Source organism: Rhinolophus ferrumequinum, chromosome 18 (assembly GCF_004115265.2).
Source record: "Rhinolophus ferrumequinum isolate MPI-CBG mRhiFer1 chromosome 18, mRhiFer1_v1.p, whole genome shotgun sequence".
NCBI lineage: Eukaryota > Metazoa > Chordata > Mammalia > Chiroptera > Rhinolophidae > Rhinolophus > Rhinolophus ferrumequinum.
In genome coordinates, this window is record NC_046301.1 from 41,224,058 (window position 1) to 41,240,726 (window position 16,669).

At 52.0% G+C, this 16,669-nt stretch overlaps 1 protein-coding gene across 2 annotated transcripts in view; it reads left to right on the forward strand.

The window, feature by feature from the left end:
• Positions 1-9,882: 9,882 nt before the first annotated feature.
• Positions 9,883-16,669, forward strand: part of EBF2 (EBF transcription factor 2) — a 188,434-nt gene continuing 181,647 nt past the window's right edge. Inside the window, exons 1-5 of one of the 2 annotated variants that reach the window (XM_033135351.1) lie at positions 9,883-10,579; positions 13,077-13,233; positions 14,347-14,410; positions 14,705-14,760; positions 15,254-15,327. In XM_033135351.1, the coding sequence (XP_032991242.1) occupies positions 10,449-10,579; positions 13,077-13,233; positions 14,347-14,410; positions 14,705-14,760; positions 15,254-15,327 (482 nt within the window). In that variant the 5' untranslated portion in view covers positions 9,883-10,448. Of the gene's footprint in view, positions 10,580-13,076; positions 13,234-13,750; positions 13,771-14,346; positions 14,411-14,704; positions 14,761-15,253; positions 15,328-16,669 lie in introns of those variants that run through there. The other variant, XM_033135352.1, reaches the window with a different exon arrangement.

Sequence of the window (16,669 nt, forward strand, 5' to 3'; positions counted from 1 at the left end):
CGGCCAGTATGAGCTGTGCCCTCCACAACTAGATTGAAACAACTACTTGAGTTGGAGCTGATGGGTCCTGGAAAAACACACTTAAAATAAATTCAAAAAGTTAAAAAAAAAATAAAATAAAAAACTACAGTAAATAATAAGGTATAAGTAAGATGACTGAATGCATAATAAATAGACAGCTTACCTATATTTCAATAATATTTAGTTAGGAACTATAATAGAAAAAAATATATTCACAAACTCTCCAAGAATAATTTAAACAAAAATTTTGCTAGACTTTTATGAAGAATACTGTAAAATTTTACCATAGTACATAAAAGAAAATGAATAAATTGAGGAGCATGTGGTTTTCCTAGTTTCTAAATATATCATAAATTACCAATTACAATTTTTAAAATCTCAATATTTAACATATACATGTGTATATATTTATATAGTGAGATTTCACATTTGGGGAAAATTATGGATTATTTAATAAATGCTATTGGTACAAGTAACAATTTGGTGACAGAAGTTTGATTTTCACCTCATAACATAAACCAAAATAAATTCCAGATGGCATATTGTTGACATATAAACAGCAAATATGTTTTGAATAAAAGAATACATGAATCAAATATTTAAATGTATCTATAACTAAACTTATGTTTCAATTTGCCTTCAAAAATTTTGGTGCTTCTTGTTGGCAGTGGAACCAAGACCACAAGAAACCAATCTATTTATTGAGGGAAAAATTTTTAATGGAAAAAGAAGTTATATGAAAATATGTCAATATTTAAATTATTTTGGAAAGGGAAAGGATTACCTGAGAATGACGCAAAAGGAGGATACTAGAAAAGACAGATGGATTTAACCACATATAATTTAAGACTTTTAAAAAGATTTTTTATTAAAACACAGCTAACATACAATATTATAGTAGTTTCAGGTGTACATCATAGTTATTCAACAGTACCCACCTGGCACTATACAGTGTTATTACCACGTTACTGATTTTATTTCCTATGCTGAAGAAGTGATCACCATTGTAAGTCCAGCAACCATCTGACACTGTACCACGCTATCACAATATTATTGATCTCCCCCCCTTTTAAAATTTTTCAATTAGAGGTGACATTCAATATTATTTTATATTAGTTTCAAGTGTATAGCATAGTGGTTAGACATTTATGTAATTTAGGAGGTGATCTCCCTAACTAGTACTGCCTGGCACTATACATAGTTATTACCATATTATTGATGATATTTCCTATTCTTTACATCTCCATGACTATTTTGAAACTACCAATTGGTATTTCTTAATACCTTCACCGTATTCACCCTGCCCACAACCCCGTTCCCATCTATCACCTTGATAGATCTAATACCTATCGGGCAGCATACACAGTTATTATAGTATTATTGACTATATTCCTTATGCTATACCCTGCGTCCCCATGACTACTGAAGACACTTTTTTTCTGTGGTTGGCTTGCTTGATTGCCTAATCCAACTGCAATTCTCAATCCCCATCTCTGAGGCTTATCACATAGAGGTTGGAAAAATGAGTACTTGCTTTCTCAGTTACCCATCTGACTGCAGATAGCCCATGCGACTTAGTTATAGCAAAGAAGATCTGTGGATTGTTTCTGGAAAAGATTTTATTTTGCTATACAAAGGGACAGAGTCTTCTGGTACCTCTGTTCCTCTTGCTTCCTGCCTTGAAGGTGTGCTATGGTGTCTGCTGTTGCAGCAACTATCTTACCACGAGACAGTAAACAGGACACTGAGTTCTCAACATGCAAAGGCTGGTGGCATGAAGAGCAAAAGAAGCAGGGTAGGTTATGGCATTAGTAAGTGTTACACCTAACCTGGGGCCATCTCTCCCCAGATTTCTTGTTATGCCAGGTAATAAAATACTTTTATTGCTTAAGCCAGCCACTGTTAGTCACTTATTTTGTTACTTGCACATGAAAACATTCTAAATAAAATACATCTATATCTGCCACCAAAAAATTACCATAAATAAAATTAAAGGCAAATATTGGGGAAAATACTTGCAACATATATGATAAATTAAAATGCAATATATTTAATACATGAAGGCCAAACTTCCCAAACATGTACACTTCCCAAACATATACACTGAGCAAAAAATAAATGAAAAACAATTTCCCATACTAGAACTTCATGAAATAGAAATAAAGTACAATTAAAAACACCAAAACACATTTCCAATCTATCAAATTGGAAAAAATTTAAATAAGAAAATTTAGGTGTGGGTGGGGACAGAAGGGATTGCAAATTTAGTCTTTTGAGAGGACAATTTGTCAATCTGCATCAAGGCTTAAAAACATGCATGGCCTTGATTTTGTGATTTTACTTCTAGGACTTTATCTCAAGGAAAGAATCATCGTATATAGGAAGCTACAGCTACAAAGATGTTCATCACAGTGTTGTTTATAATGGTGAAGAATTAGAAACAAATGTTCAACAACAGCAGATTAGTTAAACAATTTATAGGTTATCTTTTCTGGATAATGAAATACTATGACAATATTAAATGTTACTGGAGGAAAATATTTAATGGTATGGAAAAATATGCTATATTAAGTGAGCCAAAGATTACAAATCAGTATATGGAAATATGCATAAAAGAAAAGTTGGGAGAAAACCCATCCAAATATTAACAACGGTTTTTTATGTTAATGCGATTAAGGCTAGATATGGATTTATTCTGTTGTGTCTTTTGTTTGCTTTTATATTTTTTTCTGTAATAAACATGCACTGCCATTGCATAAAAGGTGCAATTAAAAAGGGGCTTCTAGAGGCTTTACTCCTATGGAATACAAAATTTTAGAACTCTCTCTTCCCCTCGTCCTCCACCCTCTATTTCTGCCACCGCCTGACTCGCTCCGTCGCTCTCCTTTCTTCTCTTTGCTTCACTCTCCCCCAGATTCGTTTAACGCGTGCTCTAGAAAGCGCTGCTCCCACATCTCAGCTCTCTGCGGAGACTGAGACCCATAGCGCGAGGCGCCTTGCGTCTCCAGCCGAGGGCGCAGGGCAGGGAGGGGCTCCCTGATCGCCTGTGAACTACCAATCAAGTGGTGTTTGTAGCCAACCTTTCCAGAACTCCTTGCGATTTTTGTCAATTCTCTGATTTTCGCGCTCCTGGCGCGCTTGCCCGCCTGCACAGGTCTCACAGCTAACCAACCGCACTTGCTTTTGGCGAGCGACCTGTCAAAGGCGGCCGGAAAAGGCCTCGCTGAACCTCAAATGCAGACAGACTCCTAGGATGTCGCATTCGCTCCCCAGGAAAGGCCCCCACTCGGTTGCCTTCCGTGCCCTCTGACACCTGCGGTCACCAAACAGGTTCCAAAGCACTTTCCTAGACATAATTCCATGTTTTTTTTTTTTTTTTAAAAATTACTGAGAGCCCACTGCGCGAACAAACCCCGTTCCAGGCCTACGAGATGTAAAGACAAGTGAATCAGAATTCCCGCCTTCAGGAGTTCACAGGAGAGATGAGAGTGGGTGGTGGGAGAAAAACCATCCCCGTAAGAGACTCACAGGACCTAGTAAGGTACAATAAGCAAATATCACTCTCATTTTACCGATGCAGATGGTGAAGAGAAACAAGCATTTATTGAACACCTACTACGCGCCAGATAGTTTCACCTAAGGTATCTTCTTACCGGAAGGCAAGTGCAGCTCTGGGGGAATAAACATCCCCATTTTACCAATAAGGAGACTGAGGTTCAGAGGAATAACACCTCCAATTTTCCGGTTGGGAAACAGGCTCAGAGGAGTCAGATCAAAGGCCCCAGACTTCACCAGTAAATGCGAGGCTCTGACCTGGGTCTGCGGATCCCAAAGCTGGAAGAGTTTGTCCTCGGTCACTCTGTCCCGCGGTGCAGGAACCACCAGAGCGCGGAAACTTGCTCTGGGTCGGAGCTGCAGAAAGTGAGGGAGTCGTGTTTTGGTCCAGCGCCCCCTATGTGGCGCGGCCAGCATTGTCCAAAACAGCTCAAGGAGCTTCCCGACCCTGGGACTGTCGCGCTCAGGTGACCCCCCCAAGCCCGATGCCCCCGTCTGCTCTCCTTTGGGGAACCAGAGTAAGCGAGAGTTATGTCGCCCCTTGGAGGAAGGGAAGGAGCTGCCAAGCCCGGCGAGCCAGCTCTTTTCCTAGTGGGTTCTGAGGTTTCCTCAGGAGCCACGACCCATGCGACCTGGACCCGCCAGCTCTGAAACGCTGGTTCGGCTCCCGCGAGGTGTCAAAGGGGGTGGTTTCCCATAAGCCAGAAATAGAATTTCTAGGCCTCAGGTAGTGTTTGAGGAAACCCCACAGTTAGAAGTCCAGTTTACACTGTTAAAGACAACTGGAAAGCAGGCATGTTACTCAAGTGCCTTCTCCCGATTTTCTCTCTTGCCCAACGCGAGGTGTATGGTGTGGGTGGAGGTGACTGTCGTGTGTGTTACTTGGAGGAGGAGATCGCCTAGTGCCAAATGGAGTGAAATTCTAGCTGGTACCATATTTATAGCTGTCCCTCCCCCCCACACACACGCCCCAGGAGGGGGGAGTTGGGAAGACAAGTGTATTATGAAGAAAATTAGATCTGGAAGCCAAGGGTGTGTTTCTGGGGACGTGGAGGAAGAGGCGAACTGGGGATGGGTGAGTGGGAGCCTTTTGTCACCGCTCCCGTCTCGTTGGAGGGCGGCCCCTGGGGGGGGGGGGCGCTATCTCCACCCCGCTCCCCACCCGGAACAGAGAGCAGTGTGAGCGCCGGCCTGGGTGAGCGCGTGTACATGTGTGTACGTGAGTGTACGTGTGAAATGTGGCGGCGCCGGCCGCGGCAGAGTGTACGCTCGGCAAAAATATTGAATAATCAACACATCGCTCACACCTCCGCCGCAAGCCGGGAGGGAGCTGGGAGGTCCCGAGGGCTTTTCTCTGCCGGCTGGCAGGGGCGGGCACCACAAGGAAAAGGGGGGGAGGCATTTCAGAGGAGCTTTTCAGTTATCTTTCCCCTCAACTGAGCTGAGAAACCAAAAGAGAAGACGAGGAAAAAGTCACATTGAACTTTAGCTGGTTAAAGGCATATATATTGCAGGCCATTGGGATGTATTGCAAATGGAACGCTGGCGTGGGTCTTTGTTGTCTATTTGTCAGCTGAGATGCCACTTTTCATCTGACACCCTCACTTTGTACAGCTGTAAAATGGGGGCACATATATCTCACTTAAAAGTGTTGCTGTCAAGTTTAAGGGAAAGTGTGTGGTAGTGCCTGGTAGTCAGGAGTGATGGGTGAACGTCCCACCTCCGTTCGTTTGTCCCTTATCTTGCATGGAGACCTACTCGATTAGGTCTCTTAATCCGAGTTAATTTGCCCCTAAATCTCTGCGCCTTAAGTAGTGTGGTGACAGAGATGCCACCATCTGTGTACACAGGTACCTGGAAGTGGCTGCAATCGGCCGGTTTACCCCAGCACAGCCCAACCCAGGGCTTGACGCGCAGGCCACCCACCCACCCAGGAAATCAGGTCCCCAGGTTCGCGTGGAGGCCGCACCAGGCGCTTTTTACTGATTACCTGCCCTGCAACACACACAACTCCGGGGCGGCTCTTCCCGTGCTGCCGCGGGCCCAGCTCCAAGGTCCGCGCTCCAAACCCCGCAAAGGCGTCTGTTCCTTCGAAAATTTGTTGTATTGACCTTTCCGCTTCTCTACCTCGGTTCGGGTTCCACCCAGAACAAGGGAAAGGGTAGGAAGGAAGGGTATTTTTCCGGAGGAATACTGATGGGAGAGGGAGCAGGTAGAGAAGGAAAAAGAGAGAGGAGGAAGAGACCTTCTGGAATTGCCAAGGGGTAGGATAGAGCCAACTCTTGCTCCTTCAGTCCATTTTGGGTAAACTCATTGCAATGACCAGACTGGCCTGGTTGCAACAACATCACGTGGTCATAAAATGTTCTTCCACGCCTTGGTTTTCTTCAGTCCTTCTTGCTGGAATCCCCCTCACTATGTAAAAATGAACAAAGATGAATCGAGAAGTGAATGTAACTTCTTACCAGATTATCCGAAAAGAGGACAACCTGTTCCGTACGGATGGAAGTCCTCATGATATATTTGTGGTGCATTTGTGAAGTTTCTTCTCCCCCTCCCTCTCTAGGGAATTCTCAGTTCTGGAGCATACAAGTCCAGTTTCCGTAAGAAAAATGCCAAAGTTGAAATTTGGAGTGGGTGTTTGTGGAGTTGGGTGTTTAAAAAAAAATTAAGCTAAATAGCCGGCAGAATTCTAAGTTGGGGAGCAGATCCATTTGTTTCGACTCCGACGAATAAAAAGGAAAGGTTCCAGCTAAAACAAACAAATTGGAATATTCACGTCCGAAGAGAGGCTTACGAGGGCTGCCACTTATTTCATTTACAAAACGCAGACTGGCTGTCCCCGGGGATCGAATTCCCCCGGTACTAGCCAGGCTCTGTTCTTCGGGTTTCGTAGACCCAGGCGCCGCAGTGTGTGTGTTTGGGGGAGGGGGTGAAGGTCAGGTTGGAAGGGGCGGAGGGTGTTCTCACACCTGATTTTACCCCAGGGCCCTGCTGCACGAGAACAAGGCCGGGAGAGTAATTTTCTAAGAAAAATTTCCGAACCTCTGACCCAGAGCAGAGACGCGGCGCTCAGGAGACTGGACTGAACGAGATTGGGGAAAGGGGCCTTAAAACCAATAGGGAGGAAATTGAACACTGAGGTGCAGATGTGAAACATAAACGGGGAAAAAGCCCCGGGAGTTAACCGGGAAGAGTGAACAAAGGAGGGGACAGGGTAAAAGACGGAATGCCACCACCCTACCACGGTTTTGTGCAAATAAATTGTGAAGAATTTTAATAATGTTCGCCTTGGATTTTTCTCGACCCCGGCTAGCGGCGGGAAGCTCGAGGGTGGGAGCCCAGGAGGCGCGCGCCAGCTCGGCACCCCCGCCGGGCCGGGCTTCCCGAGGCCGCAGCTGCGCGGGTCCGGCCCCCTCGCGGCTCAGGGCAGGTTTTGTGTGGCGCGTTCAAAAAGGAGGTTTGTTCCGGGGTAGCCGGAGGCGATAGAGATGGGAGCGACCCTCCAGGCGCAGCCACAGCTTCCCACTCCATCACTAACCAACTCTCCTTCGGCGCGGGTGGCCGACTCTGAGCCCAGCCCTCCCCAAACCCAACACAAACCTAATTAAACCCAACTCAGTTGGCAGAAACGCTCCCTGCTCCCCGAAGGCCGAAGCGCCGCCTTGCTGGGCCCCAGGCTGCATCCCGCTCTCCCTGTCCCCTCGGCCCTCCTTCTCTCACTAGCCCGGAACTTCGTCCTAGCCAAGAGGGAATTCGGGCACCCGCGGCTCGCAGCGCACGTGGTCCCAGCAGCGCGGCGGCCGTTTGCCCCGAGCTCCCTGCCTGGCCGCGGGGAGGACGCCCCTAACGCAGCAGGCGAGAAGCGGTGCGGCGGCCCCATCCCCCAGGTCAAAGTTTCGAAGCCCCAAACTACCTTCCAGCAGGGCACCTCGGTCCCTGAACTTGTCTCTGGGAGGCGCGGGTGGGGGCGCCCGCCGTGCGCGGCCGTCTGGTTTGGGGCAGGCATCAGGAAGCCCGGAGAAAGGAGCAATTCATTCGTTTCCTGAGGGGCATAATTTGGGTGGCAGCTGTTGCGGGCGAGAAGAGCCAGCGTCCTCGACCCGGGCTCTGCCCTTTAACCCCAGCCAACCTGGGCCTGAGGGGCAGACTGTCCGGGCCAGACCTGGACCCACGGCTGCCCCGCGGGCCCTTGGGCTGCGCTCGGTTCCTCTTCTGGGCAGCGTCGAGGTACAGAAGATCAGAGGCCCCTTGAAAAAACATCGTGGGGCTCATCAGCGCATCCTTGAGGGACTCACGGGCTGTTCCACACTCTCCGCCAAGGAACCCGAGGCATTGCCTCCACTGGGCGCAGTCCGCGGACGAGGATGAGGGTGGGTGGTCACTTGAGGTTCAGAGAGATTTATAAAGAGAATGAGTAAAGGTAGAAGACTTGGGAGCTTAGTTTTTTGCAGGGACCGAAAATGTTCATGAAATGTGAATATAATAGATAATTGCCGAGTTGAAACAGGGTAGTTAGTTTCATCCCTACAGATTCTCTCCAGCCCTCCTTGCTTTGGACAACTCCTAGTATCTCAGTCGGCTTTTACAGCAGTCGCGGTCCATATTCTGATGCCCAATCGCCCTTCATTGCTCCCCTGCCCCTCTTGTCCAATAAGGAGGACCTAGCCAGAAACGTGAGATGGGGGTGCCACAATCAGCACTACCCAGAGGCAGGAGGTTTCACGTTCTCTGCCCCCTTTAAATCAACACCCCAATCCCTGGACCCCGGGTTTGTGCAGAGAGGGTCCGCGCACCCTTTCTCTCCCCAGAGGTTTTCAAGCGAATCTCCACAGTAGAGACCTGGGCTTCCCGAGCGCTATCCGCCCCCGTTGTCTGGGGTCGCGGTTTGCCCCGGGGGTAGAGTGGAGGCTCAGACCGGTCCCTTTCTCTAGAGAGCGGCATTTTCTGAAAGTGCGAGCTTCCTGTCGGCGCAGGCAAATGAGTTGCCAGGTGCTGTGTCCTCTAGCGGCAAACTCTCGCAGTTCATTTGTGAGCGCTCCCCTACACTTAAGGGATCTAGTCGGGAGTCAATTCGCGCTCAAATTGCAGTCGCGAGTGGGGGAAAGCCATCTGAATGTAATCCAGGCTTTCGCCAGGGCCCTCTCCGTAATGAGGCCGGGAGGCTCGGGCACAGTCGCTCGAACTGCGGAACAGCTGATTTGTCTCTTCCACGGCAGATGGTCTTTGAGCACAGATTTGCATTCATTGTCTTCAAATCTGTTTTCGCGCTGGTGTTCTAGATTTCAGCGGCAGATCTATGCACAGATCAGAATACAAAAGGAGAAGCAAGAAAATAACACCCAGCCAGGAGGGTTTTTAATAGGCACCGCGAGATGCCCGGCGTAGTTAAAAAGCCGTCTAGGGTTTCAGCTGTTTGGCGGAGCTGCCGCCGCCTCCCGGCCACCAGCCTGCGGCCAGCACCGCGGCGACTGCGCGCCCTAGGCAAAGTTTCCGCAACTCCCCCGCTGCCTCTCTGCAGCTCCACTGCTGGCTCCCCCGGGCTTCGGGAACTGGGTAGGGAGGGTGGAGGGGGCTCCCGGGACAACGCCAGGCAGCTCTTGCGCTCAGCCTGTCAAGATCTGTCAGCAACCTCTTATCCGCCCAGGTGGGACTCTGGCACGCATCCGCCCGGGGATATTTTCCTTAGCTCCTTGACCGTTTTTCCCGACACTATTTATTTGAATAGCACTTGAGCCTTGCTCGTCCCTACCCCACGCCCCGCTTTCATTCACATACTCCCCCAACAACTTGTAAATCGCACACAAAATCTGAGTGTCATCAGTGTCACCATGTTATTCCAGGAGACTTGGGAGAGCCGTTCAGAGAACCAGGTTGTTCTGGGGGAACATTTGCACTAAACATAAGTACATGTGGTCACACTCTCCGCTTCTTCACAAACACGCACACAGATCCAAGCCCCAGGAATGACTACGCCTTTCGGCAGACTAAAAAATCTACATCGAGAGGCAGGATCCACCGAGGTTTCCCGCTCCCTTATCTAAACTGAGCGGGTGCATCCCAGCCGGCTGAACCCAGCTAACCCGCTCCAGTGCTGGATTCCGGGGGGCCCCTATCCCACGCACGCACACCGAGGACGCAGCGTCCACATCTTTCTGTCCCCTTTCACCTCCCGGACTCCTGGCAACGCCGAGCATGGCGCGCGCTGCCGGAGGACGTCGGCCCGGCCTGCCCAGCACCGGCCAATCCCGAGCGTCCATGCAAATGAGGCTCCTTATCGGGCCGCGGCTCCGCCTCCGGCGGCCGGGGCGGTAGTAACCCATTCATGGGGCTCGCGAGCGGCTGCAGCCCAGCTCCTTGGTGCTCGCAGCCACCGCCTCCTCTCGGCTCCGGGTCTTCCCCTTCCTTTTACAACTGATCCTGTTGGGGATTTTTTTTTTTTCTAAATTGGAGCGGTGGGGAGGAGCAGGGAGGGGGACCAGGAGGAAGGAGAGAGATTAGGCAGCCATCAATCTCCTCCTGTTTCTCCCAGAACAGGTGATGCTTCTAAATTGTGATCACTTTCTGGACGCAGAACTGCCGCTGCAAGGATGCGAGCGACTTAGGACAGAGGGCCTGAGGCGGCAGATCTGAACTTGCGGAGGATAAAACCCAAACTAACTACATCAGTCCGCACCTCACGAGTGAAGCGAAGGACTGGTTATCTTTTTTCTTTCTTTTTCTCCAAGAGAGACTCAAACTTCAGCACTTGATCCTTTTTTTTTTTTTTTTTTGGATTGCGTTGGAGGAAACGGTTTGGTGACAGCGTTGGGAACAGTAACGACAGTGTTGTAACTCTTATTTTTAAAGAGACAGTAGATCAGATTTTTTAAATGTTTGGGATTCAAGATACTTTAGGAAGAGGACCAGCTCTGAAAGAGAAATCGCTGGGCGCCGAGATGGATTCGGTCAGGTCCTGGGTCCGGAATGTCGGCGTGGTGGACGCCAATGTCGCGGCGCAGAGGTAACCAGACGGCCGCACAATTATTATGCTCTCAAAGTCTCTAGCTCGTTCGCTCTTTCGCGCTCTCACTGTCTCTGTGTGCCCCCCACACGTACCCCCACCCCACCCGCCCGCTCGCTCTATCTCTTTCTCTCTCCCCCAATCTGTCGCCCGGGCCCCGCGCGTTGGGGCTCGCCCTCCGGCAGGCAGGTCACTATAGTCAGGGGAACACTTACCCCGCAGCCAACACTCGAGTTTCTGAACTGCCTGGGTCGTTGTGTCTCTCCCCACTCCTTACCCACAGACCACTCTTTGGGAGGAAAAATAACAAAGTAGCATCCAACGCCTCTCAGCTCAGCTCCTAGTCCAGCGAGGCGGGCCCCGCCCGGAGCCCAGCGTGAGGACCGGAGCTGGCAGCGGCGGCCATCCGAGGAGAGCCGGCTTCCCGGCGACTCCCAGGTTCCGCCACGCCGCTTGCGAGAGCCTGTCCTGCTGCATCTTGCCGGGCGATTCCTGGAGGCCGGGAGACCCGCAGGCAGATGGCGGCGGCGGCGAGAGGAGCCGGAGAGGCCGGAGCAGCTGCTTGGGAAGGCAAAGCGGCCGGGAGATCTGGGAGGGGGCAGGCTGGAGGGTCCGGGCGCAGAGATAAAACAGTGGGCCAGACGCACGGAGGCGGCGTAAGGGGAGAGAAGAGATTAAAGAGAAAAGACGGAGTAACTGTAGAAGGAGCCGCAGAAGAAAGGCGAGGAGAGGAGAGAGCCGCAAACGCGGGGATCACCACTTGCAGTTTTGCTACTAGTCCCCGAAGTTGACTGTTTCTAAGCGTCCGCGTGCTGAGATGGTAAACGCCTTGTCCAGCGTGCCACCCTGCGAAGACATTCTGGTCCCTCTCCCTCATCGCCACTGCTGAGCTGGGATTTGTGGTCTCCACGACCTTGTGTGCGAGAGAAAAGCCCTCTAACACCCCCCAAGAACCCACGAACTTCTTCCCACGGCTCCCGCCTCCCTATCTGCTCTCCTGGTCCTGCTCCTCTAAAGTCCCAACATCACGCCGTGAAACTCCTCCTTTCCTAGCAGGCCACGTCTCCAGGTGTCCCGGGTAAAGCGAATCAGCCGCCACCCTTGGAGGAGAGGAAGCAAAAATGGCATCGCTCCGGAGACCAGGGCGGGCGGCGGGTCCCTACTTCCGGCCGGGTCCCTACCTCCTGCCCGAGCTGGGACGCGCCGGGATCCCTCGGACAGATGGCACACCGCGGCGGTGGCTTTCTGCAGCCGTCTGGGGCTCGCGGAGCTGAGGGCCCGCGGAGGGAAATCAGGCAGTTCCACAGAGTCGGCTCTGCAGCGAGTTTCCTTAGCGGAGCTACTTAAAGACACCTCCCCTACTTTCCTCTTTTCCCTGCATCAAATACCTATTAAAGTTGGAACAGGCAGCTCGAGTGGGGGATTCTAGCAAAATTTTACACACTTCAAGAGTGAAAAGTGCTCGCGCCCTGGTGCAGGAGGGCCAGAGATCGCAGCGCCGCGGGGCAGCTCCGGCCATCTGCGCTCTCGCCTGGGCCCCGAGTCTCCCGTTAAATGCGATCTGGCGGCCAGTTTGCCCATAGCCGGGACAGGTCGAGAGGAAGGTGTCTGCACCCCATACTCTCAAGGGTCTCCAACATGGGTGTCTCAGTCAGCGGCTTTTGCTGGTGCCACCCAGAGATGCGGCCGGAGTGGGGATCCCCTTCGGCCCCAGGCGAGGACGTTTCCTCTTAATAAAATTTCGGCTTCTCCCAACTCAGCAATTCTGGGGGCATGGCGTCAGTATCACGTCTTTTGGGGTGGCCTGCGATCCCTAGTACTGGTCGCGGAGATTCCGTCCTGCCACTGTCCCGGGCACAACTTTTCGGAAGAGCGAGGGAAACACGAGGTGAGGCTTCTCCCGGTAGGGCCAAGCTTGGGCTCTGGGCTTCCAGCCCGCCTCCGGGGGTTTCTCGCCTACCACATTTCCGAGATAGTATGGTGGCGTTGTGGGCAGTTGCACCCGGACAGGTAACTCCAATGAAGATGAAGGAAAAGGGTCACGTCTTTGAAAGTAACGAGGCGCTTATCCCGCAGCCCCGATTCCAGACCTAGTCGGAGGCCACCTGATAGAATAGATAAGGGCAGCCCGACAGAATAAGGCGTGGGCTGCCGCCTTGGGGGACTGCTCCGGGCCTCAGTCGGAAGCCGGGATCTTTTGGTTACCACTAAAGGCCAGACGGTGAGCTGACTGGCCCTGGGATGCCGGAGGCTGGAATAGCCCGCGGTGGCAGCGGCAGGGGGTATCGGCCCGCCACCGGGACCCCGGGGCCACTGGGACTCCTCTACAGAGTCCCCTCTTCTTAATCTAAATTGAAAAAAGGTCCGAAGGGTCCAGAACTCTTGACCCAGGACACGGGCCCGTGACCTCTGCAGTGTTGTGTGGGCACATTGGTAATATCGTGTCTTTCTCTCCTTCCCCGTGTCCGGTGCCTCCGTGTCTCTTCTTCCTGCGCAGCGGAGTCGCCCTGTCCCGTGCCCACTTTGAGAAGCAGCCTCCCTCCAACTTGAGGAAATCCAACTTCTTTCACTTCGTCCTGGCGCTTTACGACAGGCAGGGGCAGCCCGTGGAGATTGAGCGCACAGCCTTCGTAGACTTTGTGGAGAACGATAAAGTAAGCGGAGGCCCCCCCCCTTCCCCTCCCCGCCTAATAACTACCTCCTTGCAAAGCACTAAAGATTCCATCTGTCACTCACGACACTTTCCCGTTCACATCATCAGGGATGATAAATCGAGGCTTCTCACTCCCAGCCTCTTAATCAGTCGATTTCCCTGTACCTCCTCCTGCCCCCACTCCGCACCATGCGGTTCCTTCCGCGCTGGTGGCTCTGCGCACCCAGCCTCTGGGTCATTAGCAGAACCTGGTCATGGCCTGACTGCGCAGCAAACGCCCGTCCAACTAGAGCCTAGTATAAAGGTATACCCAAGGCCGCTGTGGCCCTTGTTCGTGTTATTTATTTGTTAGTTTGTTTGTTATTTTGCACCTGCTGGCACCCACAGAGTGGGTAGTACCAGGTGGAGACCCAGAGCCTAGCCTTGGCCGGCCTTCTCTGCCAAACGCGCTCCTTCCACTCTCGCTCCTCAAGGCAGCACCGCTTCAAACCCAGACCTGCGTGTGAGGCTGCATTTGATCTCAAAGGAAGCCAGATATGTGAGGAAAGGAACTGTCTCTTGCCCTCTATGGGCCCTAGTGTCCTCAGCTGTACAATGCGAGCTTTAGAGCAGGCGCTCCAGAGGTCCCTCTTGAACCTGGGCCTCAGTCCCTGCCGCTCCTGGCCTGGGAGGCACCGGTTCTGGCAGGATAGGGCCCAATGCTGCCCTTCTATATGACAGGTCCCATCACCTTTCTGCCAAAAGAAGCATTGTGGTTACCAAAAGAGGGATAGAGCGTGGTGGGTTTGGTGGGGACCGTTTAAAGGCAATGTTGGTGCAGTGTCCGGTTGTTACGACTGGGGTGGGGAGGAGTTGCACTTCTGAGGACATTTTTAAGGGAGAAGGACAGGATTGCCAAGTGGCCGCCGGCCTTGGCAAGGTTTGAAGATGGTCCTGTGGCAGAACAGAAGCTCCTGCCCTTTGACCCAGGACTGGGCAGGGGGTTGTTCAAAGCTGCCAGGTAGAGGGGGAGAAAGGCAACTGGAGAACTGTAGGGACAGGCTCTCTCCTCTTTCCCTCCTTTGAGGGGCCGGGGGAAAAAAGGGATTCAAACGCTGCCTATTTTTTTTTTCAGGAACAAGGCAACGAGAAGACCAACAACGGCACCCACTACAAGTTACAGCTCCTCTACAGCAACGGTGAGCGCTCTGCTTCCTGTGTGTGGAGGCATCTGCACGTGTCCCTTTCAAAGAAAGCAGTTGACCTTGTCCAGGTCCCTGGCAGGCAGCCTCAGGCCTAGGGAGAGCAGGGCTTTGGGAGGCTCAGACAGGGCCAGAGGCATGGGTGGGTGTTCTTTGCCCCTAGGACTGTTCAGCCTTCCGGCGGCCCGCGGCCCCTGGCGACTTCCTGGGCTTGGTCGCATGCCTGGGACAGGTTGGGGGGCTGGGAGGGGCTCTGCGGCCCTCATCCCGTGCCTGTCCCCTCCCCTGCAGGCGTCCGCACGGAGCAGGACCTGTACGTCAGGCTCATTGACTCGGTCACCAAGCAGGTGAGCCCTGAGGTCTACTCGGTTCCTTCTCTGGTGGCCGCCTTCCCCCGCGTGTCCCTGACCTACCCCACGGTCCATGAATCCCTGGGTCAGACTGCACTCGCCCCTTCACATCAACTCGCACCTTGACCACTGGGGGGGGGGGGAAATGCCTCCCTCTCTCCCCAATTGTTTTGTTTCTTTCTGGCTGGGGAGATGCTGGGGGTGAGGGGAGGCGAGCAAAGGAGTGAAGGGAGGAAGCAATTGTTGGGAGATTCAGTTTCCCCAAACGTTGCCTTTTGTAAAAACTATGTCCTCACGGGGCAAACTTGTGTATTATTATTTCGCTTGAGTTGGCCAGGCCACAGCTCAGGTTCGGTGCTGCCAGCGGGCCCTCCTGATGAAGTAGTGGGGAGTGAGAGGAAAGCTGACTCTGCCTGCTTTAAAGTCCCTTTTCTTTGTCCCCCCCCCATGTCTCTCACTTCTTCCCTTCCTGTCCCCGCATCCTTCGCAGCCCATAGCTTACGAGGGACAAAATAAGAATCCGGAAATGTGCCGAGTTCTCCTGACACACGAAGTCATGTGCAGGTAAGAGCCGCTTTGTCCTGCGGGCTTTGCTGGCGAGCGGGGCAGGGGAGCGCTCGGGCCGCCGCTCGCAGGCGTCGGGGCACAGATTTGCAGGAGTGATGGCTCGCTGGGCCGGAGGCTGATGCATCAGAAACTCCTACTGAATGGCCAGATTCTTAGCGCATTTCGAAAAGGGAAACCATCCCCAGGCATCTCAGGAGTTTCCTCCCCATGTGGACATTCTCTGCTGTCCAGCAGTAGGTGGCAGCGCCGGGAGGCGCGGGGGTAGCCCACGGCCAAATTTGGAATTGGGACTTTTCCCTGGACGGGTCTTCGCCGCAGGCCTGTACTTGATTGAGGCTCAGTTCCCGCCTGTCCGGCTGCACTAGGGGTAGATTTCCAGGAGGGGCCACTTGTAGCATTACCGAGTCAAAGCACTGGAACGACTGGAAGTCGGGGCGAGGGACTCCAGAGGGTCCAGCGGCCGGTTTCCGGGGCGGGCCCCCTCTGGACAGCTGAGGCACCTGTGATTCGAAAGCACTGCCTTCCGGGATGTTGCTTCTCTGGTGATTTCTGGCGTCAGGGGAGTTTCTTAGGTCAGGAGGAAGTACAGGAGAGAAAGATCAGTGGGGTTAATCACCAGTGGGTGGGTGGGGCAGCAGTGGATCCTAGCCAGGAGGTCTGGGGTCTGGAGCAACAGCTGGATTCTGATGGCCAAGTCCTGTGAGGTACACTCTATTCGAATTCCTGCACCTTTCCCCATCTTCTTTTCAGAGACCAATCCATTCTATTTTGAGTCTTTTCTTCTGCATGACTAGAAGATAAAAAATGAGAAGAAATTCATCCACACACTTAATCTCTCAACAAACATTTATTACGTGCCTAGTATGTGCCGGTATTGGGGATCCTACAACAAACCAAAAAGGATATAAAAAGGAAACTCTGGGAAGAGGTGGTGATTTTACTATGCAAATGTTTATTTCATACACGTTGTTTTCTTCCTCCAGTACCTCTGATTGGAGAGAAAGCCTCAGTTCTTCCTCACTCCACTATTGCTTCAGTGACTGTCTTCCAACTCCAGACTTGCTAGTTTTGTATAATTGCTGGCCGTCTGTGGTAGTTTGGACTGTTTTATGGTCAGCTCCTGGCAGCCCCTTCTCCCTCCCAAAACAGTCAGGAAGAAACATAACAATCAGACGTGTTTGTTTTGATGTTGACCAAGTATTAGAAAAACAAACTTTGCCAAATGCAAAGTTCAACTCTGCCAGTGGCCTCAGCTGAGGGGGTCAGGGGCGTCCTTGTCTGAGTAGCTGGGTGAGGTATGGGGCGATGCAGTAAGCAAAGAGCTACTTCATTCTCTTGC